This window comes from Ursus arctos, chromosome X, assembly GCF_023065955.2.
Source record: "Ursus arctos isolate Adak ecotype North America chromosome X, UrsArc2.0, whole genome shotgun sequence".
NCBI classification, from domain to species: domain Eukaryota; kingdom Metazoa; phylum Chordata; class Mammalia; order Carnivora; family Ursidae; genus Ursus; species Ursus arctos.
The window spans coordinates 19,705,126-19,719,419 of NC_079873.1; the positions used below are offsets into that span (position 1 = coordinate 19,705,126).

Below are 14,294 nucleotides of genomic sequence, written 5' to 3' on the forward strand. Positions count from 1 at the left end.
CCTGCAAAAGTCGCTGGAAGAATCACAGGCTACGGGTCTTCTTTTTGTCTGCCCACGCACACTAGCAGGATTGCTTAGCTCTGCTGGCGAAGTACCCAGCTAAAGAGGTTGTCAGTACATCTCTTTTAGGTTTTGGTTTGAATGGAGAGGACATGGTAGTCTATGTACCATACCACCACCAAGATGCCCAAGATGTATTTGAAAATCTAGAAGTATGGGCAGACCACTGGATGCCTTTGAGTGTACGTATTACTTTTCTTTAAATTCAGAATGAAGATGCAACTAGTAAGCAAAGAATTGGGTGCATAAATACCCAATGAACGCACAAAAGTGAAATAGCTACACACTGATAATTTTATTCAGTGAGAACACCAGCCTAATCAGATCAAAAGAGTGGTCTCCAATTCCATTTTTACCTTTCCTTAGAGAACATTCTACTTTTACTTGATGTTTATACGTTGCCAAAAGTAAAGCAAGTTTTGGTGAAAATGGTTAAAGTCAGCAGTACTTCATATACCCCCATTAGGAAATCATGATTTCATATACTGAGCCCCAAGTTCAAGTTCACTGGTATGCAGAGAAAAAGTACCCAACACCTAGTGCAAGCATAGACTCCTATCCAAATGTAGTGGTGCTGGAGGTTGGTGAAGCATGAGTCAGGGAACTGTCCTATGGTGGTGGTGGTGGTGGTGGTGGTAATGAGTGAGGGAGTATGGAAGATAATGCCAATGACCTTTAATTTGATCTTTTCCAATGGTAGTGGTGGTATGAAACAGCCAGTTGGTGTGAGAGGGAGTATGGGGGTGGGAGGCACGAAACCAAGTGTCAGTGATGTTAGAATTGATACTGTCCAACGGTGGTTGTGGTGGCATGAAACAGAGTCCGTGACTGAATCTTGTCCGAAGGTGGTGGCCTCACGTGGGAAGATGGTGGGGGAAGGTTGGTGGGAACGAGGAGCGGAAGGCCATGAAACAGAGTGAGTGACCTAACATTCCTGTCCAAAGGTGTTCAAAAGAGAGCTTAAGGGTGGGGAGGTAGGGGTGGGGGTGGAGGCGGTGCGGTGGGCCTCATAACAGTCAGTGACGTGACAATTAAGCCTGTCTAAGGGGTGGGGGGCGGGCGTGAAACATAACCACATTTAATTCTGCCTAAGGTGGTGGTGTGGTGGCAGGCATGAATCAGCCACTATAGTTAAGTGATAAAAGGGACATGAAAATCAAAGTATCAAGATGTAATGAGAATCCTGAAGGGCCGTAGCCAGCCCATCCAGGGAAGGCCTCCCGGAAGAGGTGCCTGCGGTTGAGAAGGCCCTTGAACAAGGCGTAGGGTTGGATTCTGGGCGTGGACTCCGGGTCTCCTCGCAGTCCCAGAGCACCTTCGCTACCTTAGGGCCGCGAAGGACTTAGCCGGGGGCGGGACGCGGGGCTGCTGCACTTGCCCGGCGGGACTCAGCCCCAGGAGCAAAAGAGGGAGGCGCCGGCATCTGGGCGAACTCAAGCAAAAGAAAGCAAGGGCGGCGGCGGCGGCGAATCAGCAGCCGGCGCGTGCGGCCGCGCGCCCTCCCGTGCCCCCCGCGCCCTCCGTGCGCCGCGTACGTGCAGCGGCCAGCTCCGCCCCCGTGGGCGGGGCCTGGGGAAGCCGCGGGCGGCCGGCCGCAGCCCGGGAGCTGCTGCTGCTGCTGCGGCGGCTGCACCCGCGGCGCCAAGGCCGAGGCGGAGGCCGGGGTGCGAGCTTGGCTGACTTGCCGGATCCGCGCGGCTCGGCTGCGTCGGCTCTTGCGGCTGCCTGAGCGTCTTGGCTGGTCTGTGCACGGCCTCGGCGAGGATGAGGCTTTTCCGGTGGCTGCTAAAGCAGCCGGTTCCTAAGCAGATCGAACGCTACTCGCGTTTCTCGCCATCGCCACTCTCCATCAAGCAGTTCCTAGACTTCGGTGAGTGCGGGGCCGCGGGCCCCCACGGTCGCTACGGTACCCACAGCCCCGGGACGCGGGGCCGCTGCCTTCCGGGCCCGCCACCGCCGCGGGTCTCCACAGCTCCGGGCAAAGTCCGTGGGAACCGCGGGAGGGGCTCCGGGATGCCCGGGGGCTCTCCAGGGGACTCGAATTTCGGGGCGCGGAGGGGCAGGGCCTGGCAACCGCACAGCGGCCAGGGCTTTACCTGGAAACACAGAAACCGCGTCCGAGGACCCTCATCCAGGCGGGACTCCCCAGACCTGCTTCGGTAGCTTCAAATCTACTTGACACAGACCTCACCGTCCTTAAACTTAGTAGCGGAATGTGGGTAGTTTTTTAATGTTTTTACTTGTAGATTCTTTTTGTTGTTGTTGTTGGGTAAAAGCTGTTTAGAAACACCCTGAGGTTGAACAAATTATGCAATGGCATTTTGTTCCTTTTTTGCCCTAAGGTGTTCGCATGTGCCTGGAGCGGCAGGACTCGAACTATTGTCCTCTTCGTGTAATGTTAAAGCAGTTAGAGGCCTGGACTGCGAACGCCTTAGATGCTGGGAGGAGAGGACGCGTGGGCTCCTAGCGTCAGAGCAGGGTCTGATACACCCCCGGTCTCGGTGCCGGCACCTTTCGTCTTGCCTTCCCTTTTGTGTCCCACCACCTCCCAGGTGAAGTGGGCTGGTGGGCAGCTGACGCGGATTGAGGTGGGAGAGCAGAAGACCCGGCCCTCACCTTGCCTGAGAGGCCTAGCTGAGATGGGAATAGATTCCACCACCTTATGCTAACCGGATCGTGTTTCCCCGGAGTGGTGCCTTTTCAACCACTAGACGAATACTTGAAATTGCTGAAGGCGAGGGAGCTGGTTGTGAACCACCTGAGAGTAAAACAAAAGTGCGCACCCAGGTATCCGAATGGAGTTCAGCATCCTTGAAGGGGAATAAAATGGAGCAGCAAAGATGTTCTAAGCTCTCAGGGGAACATAATGGGGCGTCTCTTCATTTAATGAATTTTATGTAACTGTAAAGGGATGTTAGCAGGTGGGAATAAAAACTAAAAGTGCAGAGGAGGTCGAACATCCAGGGAAGATAAGATACGCAAAATGTGATGTTGCCTATACTGAAAAAGTTGGGATAGGAAGAGAGGACTAGGTTCAAGTCGAGACCAAATTAAATTTTAAGAACCCACTTTGCCAGAGAATGATGAGGAGAGTCAAAGTTCAATGAGATGTTGATCTTTGCGTCTTAAACTTCACTCCTGAAAGCTTTTCAGTAGTTGACCATCTCTGGCCACTTTTGAAATTTTAGAGGTTTGAAGCAGCTCCTGACTTCAGGGTTTAGAAGGAAAATGTCACCGTTGCTATAAATAGCATGTTTTCCATTTCTAATTTATAGTTTAGAGAAGATTCTGAAGGTATCAGCTTCATTGGGGTAAACTGAGTTAGGTTAATTCACAGTAAAAGGAGCAAAAGGAATCCAGAAATTCCTAATTTTTTCCACCTTCAAAATTGACGTGATAGCTCTGATAACTTGTCGAAATTTCAGTTGATTTAGTTTTACAGCAAGCTAGTATCTACCCATGTTAATAGGTGTCTTGGCAAGAATGTTACTTGAGTAGGAAAACCACAGTGGGAGATAGTGTTATCGTGGAAAACCCATGGGACCAGTATCTGGAAATAAGTGTTCTAATTTTTGCTCTGCCACGAGCTCAAGAGTGTGGCCTTGGCTGAGTGAACCTCACTGGGGTTCATTTTCCTCAATAATAAAAGGGGTGGATTGTATCGGGTAATCTCTAAAACATCACTCCTGAACTGTGTGATTGTAGTTTCAAAGGAAAAGGGATGAGCTACTGAAAAGAAAATGACCAAATCTCCTGACAGGTATTTCCCATAAAAGGCCTCTGACCTATTTTGGGAGAGGTGGAAGGAATACACTAATCTAGGATAATGGAAGAAGCCTAATAATTGAAGTCTTTTCCTTATAAGGAAGCTCACAGAAGAGCTATATATAATTGTAGTGGAATTTGCTAGAAACTACAAGCCTAGTTTGTAATATCCAGAGACAGGTGGCAGGCAGCCTGTGTTTCATGACAACTAGAAGAAGAGTGCTGTCACACAAAGGCCATCTCGACTTCTACCTTTCTTTTAGTTCTAGCTCTTGATAGTTCTCTTGTGGCAAGTAATGTAGGAATTTGAGAATTTAGATTGGATGTGGGGATTTTTTAAGGTGAGGAGGAAGAAGAGTAAAGAGGCTTTATGCCCCTTCATGATGTTGAAAACGGCAGATGAAGGCCACCTCAGATGCTTAAAGGACAAGCTGGGGAGCAGCAGATGACTGCATGAAGCCAGTCAGGTGTGGGCTGTGGCAGACTCCAGGTATGTGCTGGCTCCAGAAGGGGCAGGTGATTGGTACCAATTCAGTATATTTTAAAAGACCAGAGGCTCAAAAAAAAGTAGATATGTAGACCATATTGACCTCTAGGCTGCCTTTAGGATTTTCTCCCTCACTGTTTTACAAACAGGACATAAATTTTTGACAGGGACCAAAGAAGGGACGTACATGGAATTCAGTGTTTCAGTATTCGTTATAAGCATGCGAACAAATAAATTGTAGTTTCTATGGCCACTGAAATAGCTTTATTATACTAATCTATCCACATTAGTAAAAGGAGATTATCTTCCTTAAGAGTGAAGATGAAAACTGGTTGTTACTTCAGAAGCAGTGGTTTTATTTTAAAGAAGGGTTTCTCATTCTCAACACTCTTGACATTTTGGGACAAGTCATGGTTGGGGGTGTGTCCTGGGCATTGTTGGAAGTTTATAAAGCAGCATCCTTGGCCTCTACCCACTAGATGCCAGTACCTACTAGACGGCACCCGTTGTGACAACCATATGTCTCCAGACAGCCCCATGTCCTCTGGGGGAGCAAAATCACCCTTTGTGATTTTAGCATTTAGATCCATGGTTTTCATGCCTGGGTCCCATCCCCCAAACTTATGTAAATGGTCTGGGGGTGGGGTGCAGGGCACTGGTATTTTTAGAAGATCCCCAGGTTGTTTTTAAGCATAACCGGTGTTGAAAACCACTAATTAGATGATCTTCTGATCTAGAGTACTGTTGCCCTTTCATATGTGTGCCATATTTTTCTATGCTGTTTAAAATAATAAGAGTTTCTTGAACTCAGTCTTTACTTGAAGAATGGCCTTCCACCCAGTTAGCAAGTGTAGCAGGAATAGCAAGTGTTCTAAATGGATTATGAGTTCATAATGGCAATGGTGCATTCTAAAGGGTGGAGGTTTTTTTCTTTTTTAAATGAGATTTTCTTTTTGGTCTGAGATGGGAATTACATGGTTTCAAATTCAAAAGTGCCAAAGGACACAGAAATATCACCTTCCTACTTTTGTCCACTAGCCTCCCCATTTTTTGTATAAACAGCAGCTTGTTACAGCTCTGTCCGCCTTGCTTCTTAAACTTTATACCTTAGGGAGGTCTCTGTATCTTTATCTACAGTACTTCCTTTTCCTTTCTTAGGGCTTCTGAGAGTTTGTTTATATGAGTATTCTGTGATTCATTAGCCAACTCCCTCTTTATGGCTAGTAGGTTGTTTCTAGTCTTTGCTATGGCCCCCAGGGCTAGCGCGAATCGTCCTGTACGCGCCTCATTCCGTGCGTGTATGAGTGTGTATGTAGGACATATTCCTGAACATGGGATTACTACCTCAGAAGGTGTGTGCATTTGAAACTTTCATAAACATTGTCAGATTGCTTTCCCTAGAGGTTGTCTGTTTATCCTCTCACTAGAAGTTTCTGAGAGTGCCTGTTTTCCTTTGCTTTTACCAAATTGTTGTCGTCAAACTTTTGATAAGTAAAAAGTGTTATCTAGTTAGAATCTTTTCTCCTTGAGTAAATGATTTTTTATTTTGGAAACTTTTGACCCTTACAGAACTAGCAAGAATCGTATGTTGAACTCCTGGGTTCATTATATTGATGTCCCCGTGCTGTTTGTCTGTAGATCTTGTATGTATGTGCAGTCTGTCAGATTTTCTTATCAATGCCGCGGTTGTTTCAGAAAACTTTTTTTTTTCTGTATCAAAACCAATTTATCTTTCAAATAATCTGTTCTTTAAAGATTTGGTAGTGGGTTGCCTGAGTGGCTCAGTTGGTTGAGGGTCGGATTCTTGATTTTGGCTCAGGTCATGGCCTCAGGGTCGTGAGATCAAGCCCTACCTCAGGCTCTGGCGCTGGGCATGGAACCTGCTCAAAATTCTCTCTCTCTCTCCCTCTGCCCTTTCCCCTTAAATTTTTTTTTTTTTTAAAGATTTTATTTATTTATTTGACAGAGAGACAGCTAGCGAGAGAGGGAACACAAGCAGGGGGAGCGGGAGAGGAAGAAGCAGGCTCATAACAGAGGAGCCTGATGTGGGGCTCGATCCCAGAACGCCGGGATCACACCCTGAGCCGAAGGCAGACGCTTAACCGCTGTGCCACCCAGGTGCCCCCCCCCTTAAAATTTTTAAATAAGTAATAAAATGTTTACAAAAATGAAGATTTGGTAGATTCCCCCTGTGAAACCTTTTAAACCTAGTGTGTTTGGGGACTATTGCTCTTTGACAACTTTCTGTATTCTGTGGTATTGATCTGTATAGATTTCCTGTTTCTTCTAGAGTACATTTTGTTATATTTCTTTAGAAAATTATCCTAGTCATTGAGGTTTTAAGTCCACTTGCATAGCTGGGATGGTAGTCTCTTATCAGTCTTAATTTTCTCTGTGGCTATTCCTCTTTTTTATATTTGTTCTCTCCTCCCCTTTCTTGATTAGATTATACAGTAGTTTATGACTGAATTCCTTTATTAGTTTTATGACTTTTGTTTTCTAGTTCATTAATGTCCGCTTTGACTTTCTTAATTCCCTCTGATCTCCTCAATCTCCTCGTGTTTGTTATTCTTTTTCTTCTGAGTTGGACACTTGGTTTCTTTTCTGTTTTGCTCTTTGAGTACTTAAGGCTACAGTTACTCCTCTTTTACTCACTGCTTTAGCAGCTGACGTGTAAATATTTGATCCTCTCTCCTCCCAGCTCTTCTGCATCTTTAGATTCTTGTTCTTCTGTGAACTAGGAGTTGCTCGAGTTTTTAAATTTTCAGGGCAGGTACATCCTGCATTGTAATTTTCTTTATGTTTAGTTTTGTTGCATTGTGATCACAGAATGTTCTGGATTATTATTTCTTTAATTTGTGGGTGTTTACTTCGTAGCCCAATATATGGTCATTTCCTGTGACATTTGGGCAGCAAAAAGAAGATGATGTTCTCTTCTCAGGTTACAGAGTTTGAGATACCAGATATACCATATTAATTATGTTATTTCAGTTTCCTATACCTTTACTTTTTTTTAAATCTACTTGATCCATTATGACCTGAGAGAAGTTCAAGCCTCCTAATATAATTCTTTTTCTCCGTATCTCCGTATCTCTCTGACAGTGTTTCCTTCATACCTGTTTGCTGCTGAGACATTCTTAACTGTCATGTCCTCATTGAGAGATGTACCCTTTAGCGATACAGAATGCTGCCCTCTTGCTAGGTTATTGCTTTTTAGCCTGGATTCAACCTTATTTGACATTGAGATCTAGATCCTTATTTTCCTCTTGTTTACATTTTCTGGTGGAACATTGCTGTTTTATTTTGTGTTTATTTTATTTTCAGTCTTTCTGAATTACTTTGCCTTAATTGTTATCTTGAAATGTAGTGTAAAGTTGGGTTTTGCTTTGTGATCCAACTTTCTCTGTTATGTGGTTAAGTTTAACCAATGCATATATTTGTCGATACGAAAGATCTGTCATCTGTAGTGATAAACATCTATAATTTTCTCTTGCTTTCTATTTTTAATACCTTAATTTTTCTACTGTATTACATATCTCATTTTCTTTGTTTTATTATAGTTCTTTTAACAATTAGGTTTGAATTTTTGGTTCCTCTGATTATCTTAGGCCTTCTTTGTCGAATAAGGTCACCACTAGCCACTTGAGCCTATTTAGCACTTGAAATGTGACTAGTGTGACTGAGAAACTGAATTGATTTAGATTTAAATTTAAAGCTGATACTTGATTCAGTTAATTGGAAAACTTATATGTTTAGAGCAGTTTGGATATGTGACTCTCCTTTAACTGTAAATTTGATGAAATCTAATTATAGGTCAATTACTTCTGATAGAAATTTAGGTTTTGAATTGAATTGTGCTATAAGATGCACAGTGGATTTCAAAGACTTAATATAAGAAATGGTAAAATATCTCAATCTGTTTTTATATTGATTCCTTGTAGACATGATAGTATTTTGGATATGTTAGATTAAATGAAATATCAAAACTTTCACCTGTTTCTTTTTGAGTTAATGTGACTGCTAGGCAGTTTTAAATTACACATGTGTCTCACATTATTTTTCTATTGAACCGAGGCTTCAGATAGTATATATTCATTCCTTACTAGGAGTAAGAGAAGTATCACATTTTCATGTTCAGAATAAACATTTTATTGATTTTATTTCTCAGTATAACTTTTACGTTTTTTTTCCCTATGAACCTGTTACTCTCAGGATTTTTGTACTAATTTGTTGTCCTTGAAGGGCAGTTCATTCTAATGGTGGCTCTTTGTAAACTTTTGTCTCAAGGGACCTATCCTACCAGAGTAAACAAAGAAAAGTAAAAAGCTCTGCCTTGAAATTTCTTAGTTTATTTCTTCTCGGATTATTTCTCTTTGTCCTGCTCAAATATATGGGCTTCCTCAAATCCAAACACAGGATTGTTTTGAAAGGAAATTAATACACAGGGAAGAAATCCTAAAGACATGAAAATGACTTTACTCAGATATTTCTTTTTGTGTCAAACTACCAACTATAGCCCAGAGAGAGACACAATTATCAACCATTAATGGGTGAGCAAATAAAATTGTCATTGTTTATGTTATTAACGAAAAAAATGGTGGCTCTTTGTTACATTTGCAAAAGTTTGAGTTCTGTCTTTCCATTAAGTAGTTACTATGAATGAAAACTTCTCCTGGTGGTATAAGGACAGGAGGACTTGGGCTGTTAAGATGTAAATTAAAGACAGAACCTTCTGAATCTTGAATGAATTCATAGGAAATGATTCACATTTTCATTTGGACCTGCTGTTCATCTTTCAGTCTCACCCTGGCCACTTCTGGTTCCTTCACTCATCACTTTGATTTGCTCCCTGCAGACTTACTTCCCACTTGTTTTACTTCCCAGTTCCTTTGCTCTTGTCTTTTGCACAGCTGCACTGGTTTTAAAGGTGTTTGTTCCTGCCCTCCTTTTAATTTGATTTTATTATTTTATTTTATTATATTAATTTTTTTTTATTCACAACCATCTCTTTACAGAGGGCAGCCCTCGCCCCTGTGTGGAACCTCTCACAGCTTCTTCAGGCTGTCGTCTGTCTGCAGAGTTGGGTGCTCCGTAATTGGTGATTTCTGGCTCCATGTAAAGGTTATTAAACATTAAACACCTTAGTTGTTATGTAAGTTTAAACTCCCATAATGTCCACACATTTAAATATAGCATCTCCCAAATAAAACCACCAGAAGGCAGGTTGTCTGACAAAACTGCCTTCTTTTCAGAGAAAAGATTTCTACCACCAGCACACTGCTTCTGTGAACCTCGGAGCCTTTAGCTATTAGAAGGCAACAGCTAGGGGCGCCTGGGTGGCACAGCGGTTGGGCATCTGCCTTTGGCTCAGGGCGTGATCCCGGTATTGCGGGATCGAGCCCCACATCAGGCTCCTCCGCTATGAGCCTGCTTCTTCCTCTCCCACTCCCCCTGCTTGTGTTCCCTCTCTCGCTGGCTGTCTCTATCTCTGTCGAATAAATAAATAAAATCTTAAAAAAAAAAAAAGAAGGCAACAGCTAATTTCCTTATTTTTACTGTTCTTGAGGTTTAAGGGCCCAGCCGCCTTCTGTTTTCCTTTAGAAAGTATTTTAATTTAAGATTCTGATACCCACTGAAAAGCTGCCTTTGGTTTCAAATGACTGGCCTTTGAAAAAGTCTTGGTTTTTAAAGTCCTTTTGCTCCCCGGAGCCTGATTACCACTGGCGAGAACAGTGATTTTTGTTTCCAGGGGAGATGAAAAGATTTTTTTTTTATTATCACATTAGGAAAGAGGAAAAATAATTGTATTTTGTTTCCTCGTGTGTTTATTTTGTACTTACACATATATGTACACAATACACCTTTTCTCTAAGAAGGAAGGTTTTTCTACTATAAAGAGTTGCCAAGAATTAGACTAACCTGTTGGGAGACAGAAGCCTACTATTCAGAATTAAAGGGGAAGAGAACGATTTCAGTTTCGGTAAAGATGTCTAACTTGGCTTCATGCATCTTGATGAGTATTTAAGCTTAAAGTCAGAATTGGCCCTTTGGGGCCTTTATGATCAGATAGGGTTGGATTTCAACGTAATCTGGTTTATCAGGCTCGGGGCACTTACATTGTGGCTCTGGCTTACCTGTCTTCGCAGTTTTGTGTGGGGTTTTTGTGTGTGCAGTTTTGTCTGTAGTCTTGAAGGGGGCACATGGCCACACTTGCTGACCTACCGATGGGTGGTTTCCTCCCACTTAGCGTTAGGAAATTCGTTAGGCTGTTGGCAAGATTTGAGAAACCTTGGATTTATTACTGGATGGAATCAGAAAATATCACTGCTTTTCCTTTTCCTTTATATCATACAGGCATTTAATTACTTGACTTCCATGATAAACTGAAGTCGGAGTTGGGCAAATGCTTTTGTTTTAGGAATACCATAGTGGAAGATAGGTTGTCAAACTATACAGCCTGAGAGCCAGACTCCTGTTTTGTTTTGTTTTGTTTTGTTTTGTTTTGTTTTGTTTTATTAGTAGACCTTATTTTTTATCGTTTCAGGTTCACCACAAAATTGAGCAGAAAATACAGGGAGCTCCCACATACAGCCCCTCCCCAAAGATAGCCTCCCTCACCACCAACATCCCACGCCAGTGTGGGACGTTTGTTAATAATCAATGAACCAACATTGGCCCATCATTATTATCCAAAGTCCATAGTTTACATTAGACATCCACTCTTCGTGTTGTATACTTTGTGGGTTTTGATGACACCTGTTTTTGTAAATAAAGTTTTACTGGAACATGCCCATTTATTACATACTGTCTGTGGCTTCTGTCCATTCACAACAGTGGAGTTGACTGGCCCAGAGAGCCAAATGTGTTTACCAGGTGGCCCTTTACAGAGTTTTCCACCTCTAGTCTAAGATAATTGTATCCTGTTAAAGTAGCTTGCAGTGATTGATCTGAATTTGTGTTTAAATGATGGCGATCTGTTTCTCCCATTTGCTAGTGAAAGTAAATCTTGGCTATCTGGAGCATAATTTGGAGTTAGCTAAACCTTTTCCAGGTAATCGGTGGTTTACCTATAGGGTGTGTGCCCCTGAGTGGAATTATCATGTGGAAGGCAAAGTTTAAGTGTACTGGTTTCTCCACAGCCCTGCCACAGTGAGGTTTTATGATTTTAATTGTATAGTAGGTAACACAGAAGCTAAACATTTTCCTTTTTCCCCGTGTGGGTTTATTCTATGCCTTTTGTGTGTAAAGTGTCCTTGACCATTTACTAACTGGAATCTGGAGTTTTGATCATTTGCATGAATTCCCTGTATCTATTTGGCATAGTAACCTGTTGTGCTGTGTAAATATTGTTTCCCACTGTGTTCCCTTTTTTTGTAAAGTAATTATAAAAGTATACAATTAAAGGCATTTGGAAAGAATATCACCTCTAATTCTTCCATCCATTTTTTGGTGATAGCCTTCTAGCTTTTGCCCATGTATTTATGTATGTTCATGCAGAATATGGTTTCCTTTTTATTTAGTGCACAGTCTGAGTTTTTATATACTCAGTCATTTACAGTGCTTTTATCATGGTCAGATTTATCACCTGTAGCATTTTGCAAATTGTACTAAACCCCTCTGGAATTTATTGCCCTTTCTGACGGGACTTTTGTAGCTAACTCACTTTTGCTCTGTTCTGTTGTCTAGTTGTGTAGCAACAATTATTAAGACCGCAGATCTTTCTTTGTTTCTGTTTTATCACGTGCTCAGTTCACAGAGTAGTTTATATTTGTGGATTCTATTCAGTCGGACTTTTCTGATTTTAACTAAATATATGTTAACTTTTGCCTTGTAAGTTGTCTTGAAATTTGGTAAGGGCAGTTCCTTATTTATTACCATACATTTTTAGAAATTCTTGCTGTTCTTGCCCACCTATTCTTCTTGGTAAATTAGTTAACTTACAGGAAAGTGTGCTAAGGGTTTGTGGATGGCTTGCCTGGCATTAATAGAAACAACCTGGAAGCATTCAGCTAGTCCATTTCCCTTTTTATGGGGGGGGGGGAGGTCAGTCAATTTACCTCCATACTTCCCCTGGGGGCAGAGCTGGGTTTGATTGAGACCCCTGGTGGTATCCTTCATATCCCTCAAGGAGAACCCTGTTTCTGGTCAGTGTCTCATCTTTACTGAGATGATACTTTCTGCTGCAATGAATGGCACAAAAATTATAGCAAACTATTACATTTACAAAGGCCTTTATTTATCTTCCCTCTAATTGAATAGTTGGGGTTCTAACCAAATCATAGATTATTTCCTGAAGCATCACGTAAGCAGTCATGATTTTGTTTTCATTCTTAGACTTGATATGTGATTCCGCTGGACCATTTGAGTTGTACCAGTGTTGTGTGCTTTCTTACTAGGGCACAGAGGTCAGTATATAATAGTTTCACTATTGGGAATAAATTACTAAGTATCTCTCTAACATTTTCCTGGAGCAGAAAGTTAAATATTCCCCAATGTCTCCTTGGCTAGAAAACAGTAGGGTCCTTTGAGATTTGTAACATACCTATCTTTTCCCAACAAATTGTTACATTTTCACTTGACCAGAGCATACTCCAGGTTTTATCTGAACCTTTCCTTGGCTCTGTTCTAGTAGAGTACAATGTTTCCTTAAACTTGGTAGCAGATATTCCGTGTATAAATTTGGTGATTTCCTCCCACTTCCGATGTTAAACAGAAAGCGAAATGGTAATTGGCATCTTGCTCTTCCTGTACTGGTCAGGTAATGTGCTCAAGTGAGCACTTTATTTCTAATCATCCCTTCGGCTACTTGATCACAGTGAGTGTCCCTTTCCCTAGAAACTGCCCTTTATATAGAAGGAGACCACTTCTTTGGTTAGCCTTCTTTCCAGATTCTCTGCCATGTCATCTCAGGCCTACCTACTCCTATTTCTGCTTCTTTAGCCTCAGCTTGGCTTCAGCAAAGCTGTTTAAGGAGGAAATGAAAATGGACTCTTTGGAAACTGAAAAAGATTGAGTAGATTCAGCTGGCGTTTTCGGAGTACTTACCAACATTGGTATAAAATATAGTATCGTGGACTTCTCACAATAGTCGTGTCCATGTTACTCAGGGCAGGTAAGAAAAGTACCCACACATACAGTAGAGCCAGGGGACCCAGGATCTGCTCAACTTACCGCCCCTCTGTAGCTGAGGAAGTAGCTAAGGATCGGGAGCAGTGTGGAAACAAAAACACACTAGAGGGGAAGGAGCGACAGGTACCCAGTTGCCGCTTGTCAAGAGTCACGGCATCCTGAAGTACAGCCATTTCCTTCATGAAACGTGTTCAGCAGTTTTTATCTTTCCCATGTAGGATCATCTAGAGAAGGAGAAAAAGGATAGTTGGTAACGCTGAAAAGTCTCTTAAAACTATGAGGACGTTCTCGGCCAGTTTCCTAAGAGGCTGAAACAAATCTCAAACATGAAAACAGAGACTAAAAATAGATGGGCAAATAGCTTCTGTCTGAGCCTAAGGAGGTTTTGATTTGTTTTCCCTGGTTGGATTTTTTTGTGAGTCATGTTAGTCCGTGGTCTTTAGTCCTGCTGCTCATGAGAATAATCTGGGGGTGGTGTGTGTGTGTGTGTGTGTGTGTGTGTGTGTGTGTGTGTGAGAGAGAGAGAGAGAGAGAGAGAGAGACACACCTGCCCTTCATTGAGACCAATTAAATCAGTCTTTGGAGGTAGGGGCTCCAGTGCTGGTATGCTGGAGTTACCCGGGTGATTGTCGTGTGCTGAGAACTGTGTTAGATCCAGTAGACTCTTTGCCTAAGCCTAAGGGCTGTGAACCAGTTCAGGGGCTGGAGTGTGTGAGATGCTGAACGTTGACACTTAAGTAGTTTAGGAGTCCATCAGCATTACTTGAACACCTGGATTTGGAGTGAAGTAGAAATCGAGAAGCTTTGGGAAATTGTCACTTCATAGTCACTACCTTTGAGAAACTTACAGATA

General features: G+C 42.4%; 1 protein-coding gene across 2 annotated transcripts in view; it reads left to right on the forward strand.

Moving 5' to 3' along the window:
• The first annotated feature begins 1,621 nt into the window (after positions 1–1,621).
• The window catches only part of PDK3 (pyruvate dehydrogenase kinase 3), a 75,282-nt gene continuing 62,609 nt past the window's right edge, over positions 1,622–14,294 (forward strand). The window contains exon 1 of one of the 2 annotated variants that reach the window (XM_026480173.4): positions 1,622–1,930. In XM_026480173.4, the coding sequence (XP_026335958.1) occupies positions 1,825–1,930 (106 nt within the window). In that variant the 5' untranslated portion in view covers positions 1,622–1,824. The remainder of the gene's footprint in view (positions 1,931–14,294) is intronic. The other variant, XM_026480174.4, reaches the window with a different exon arrangement.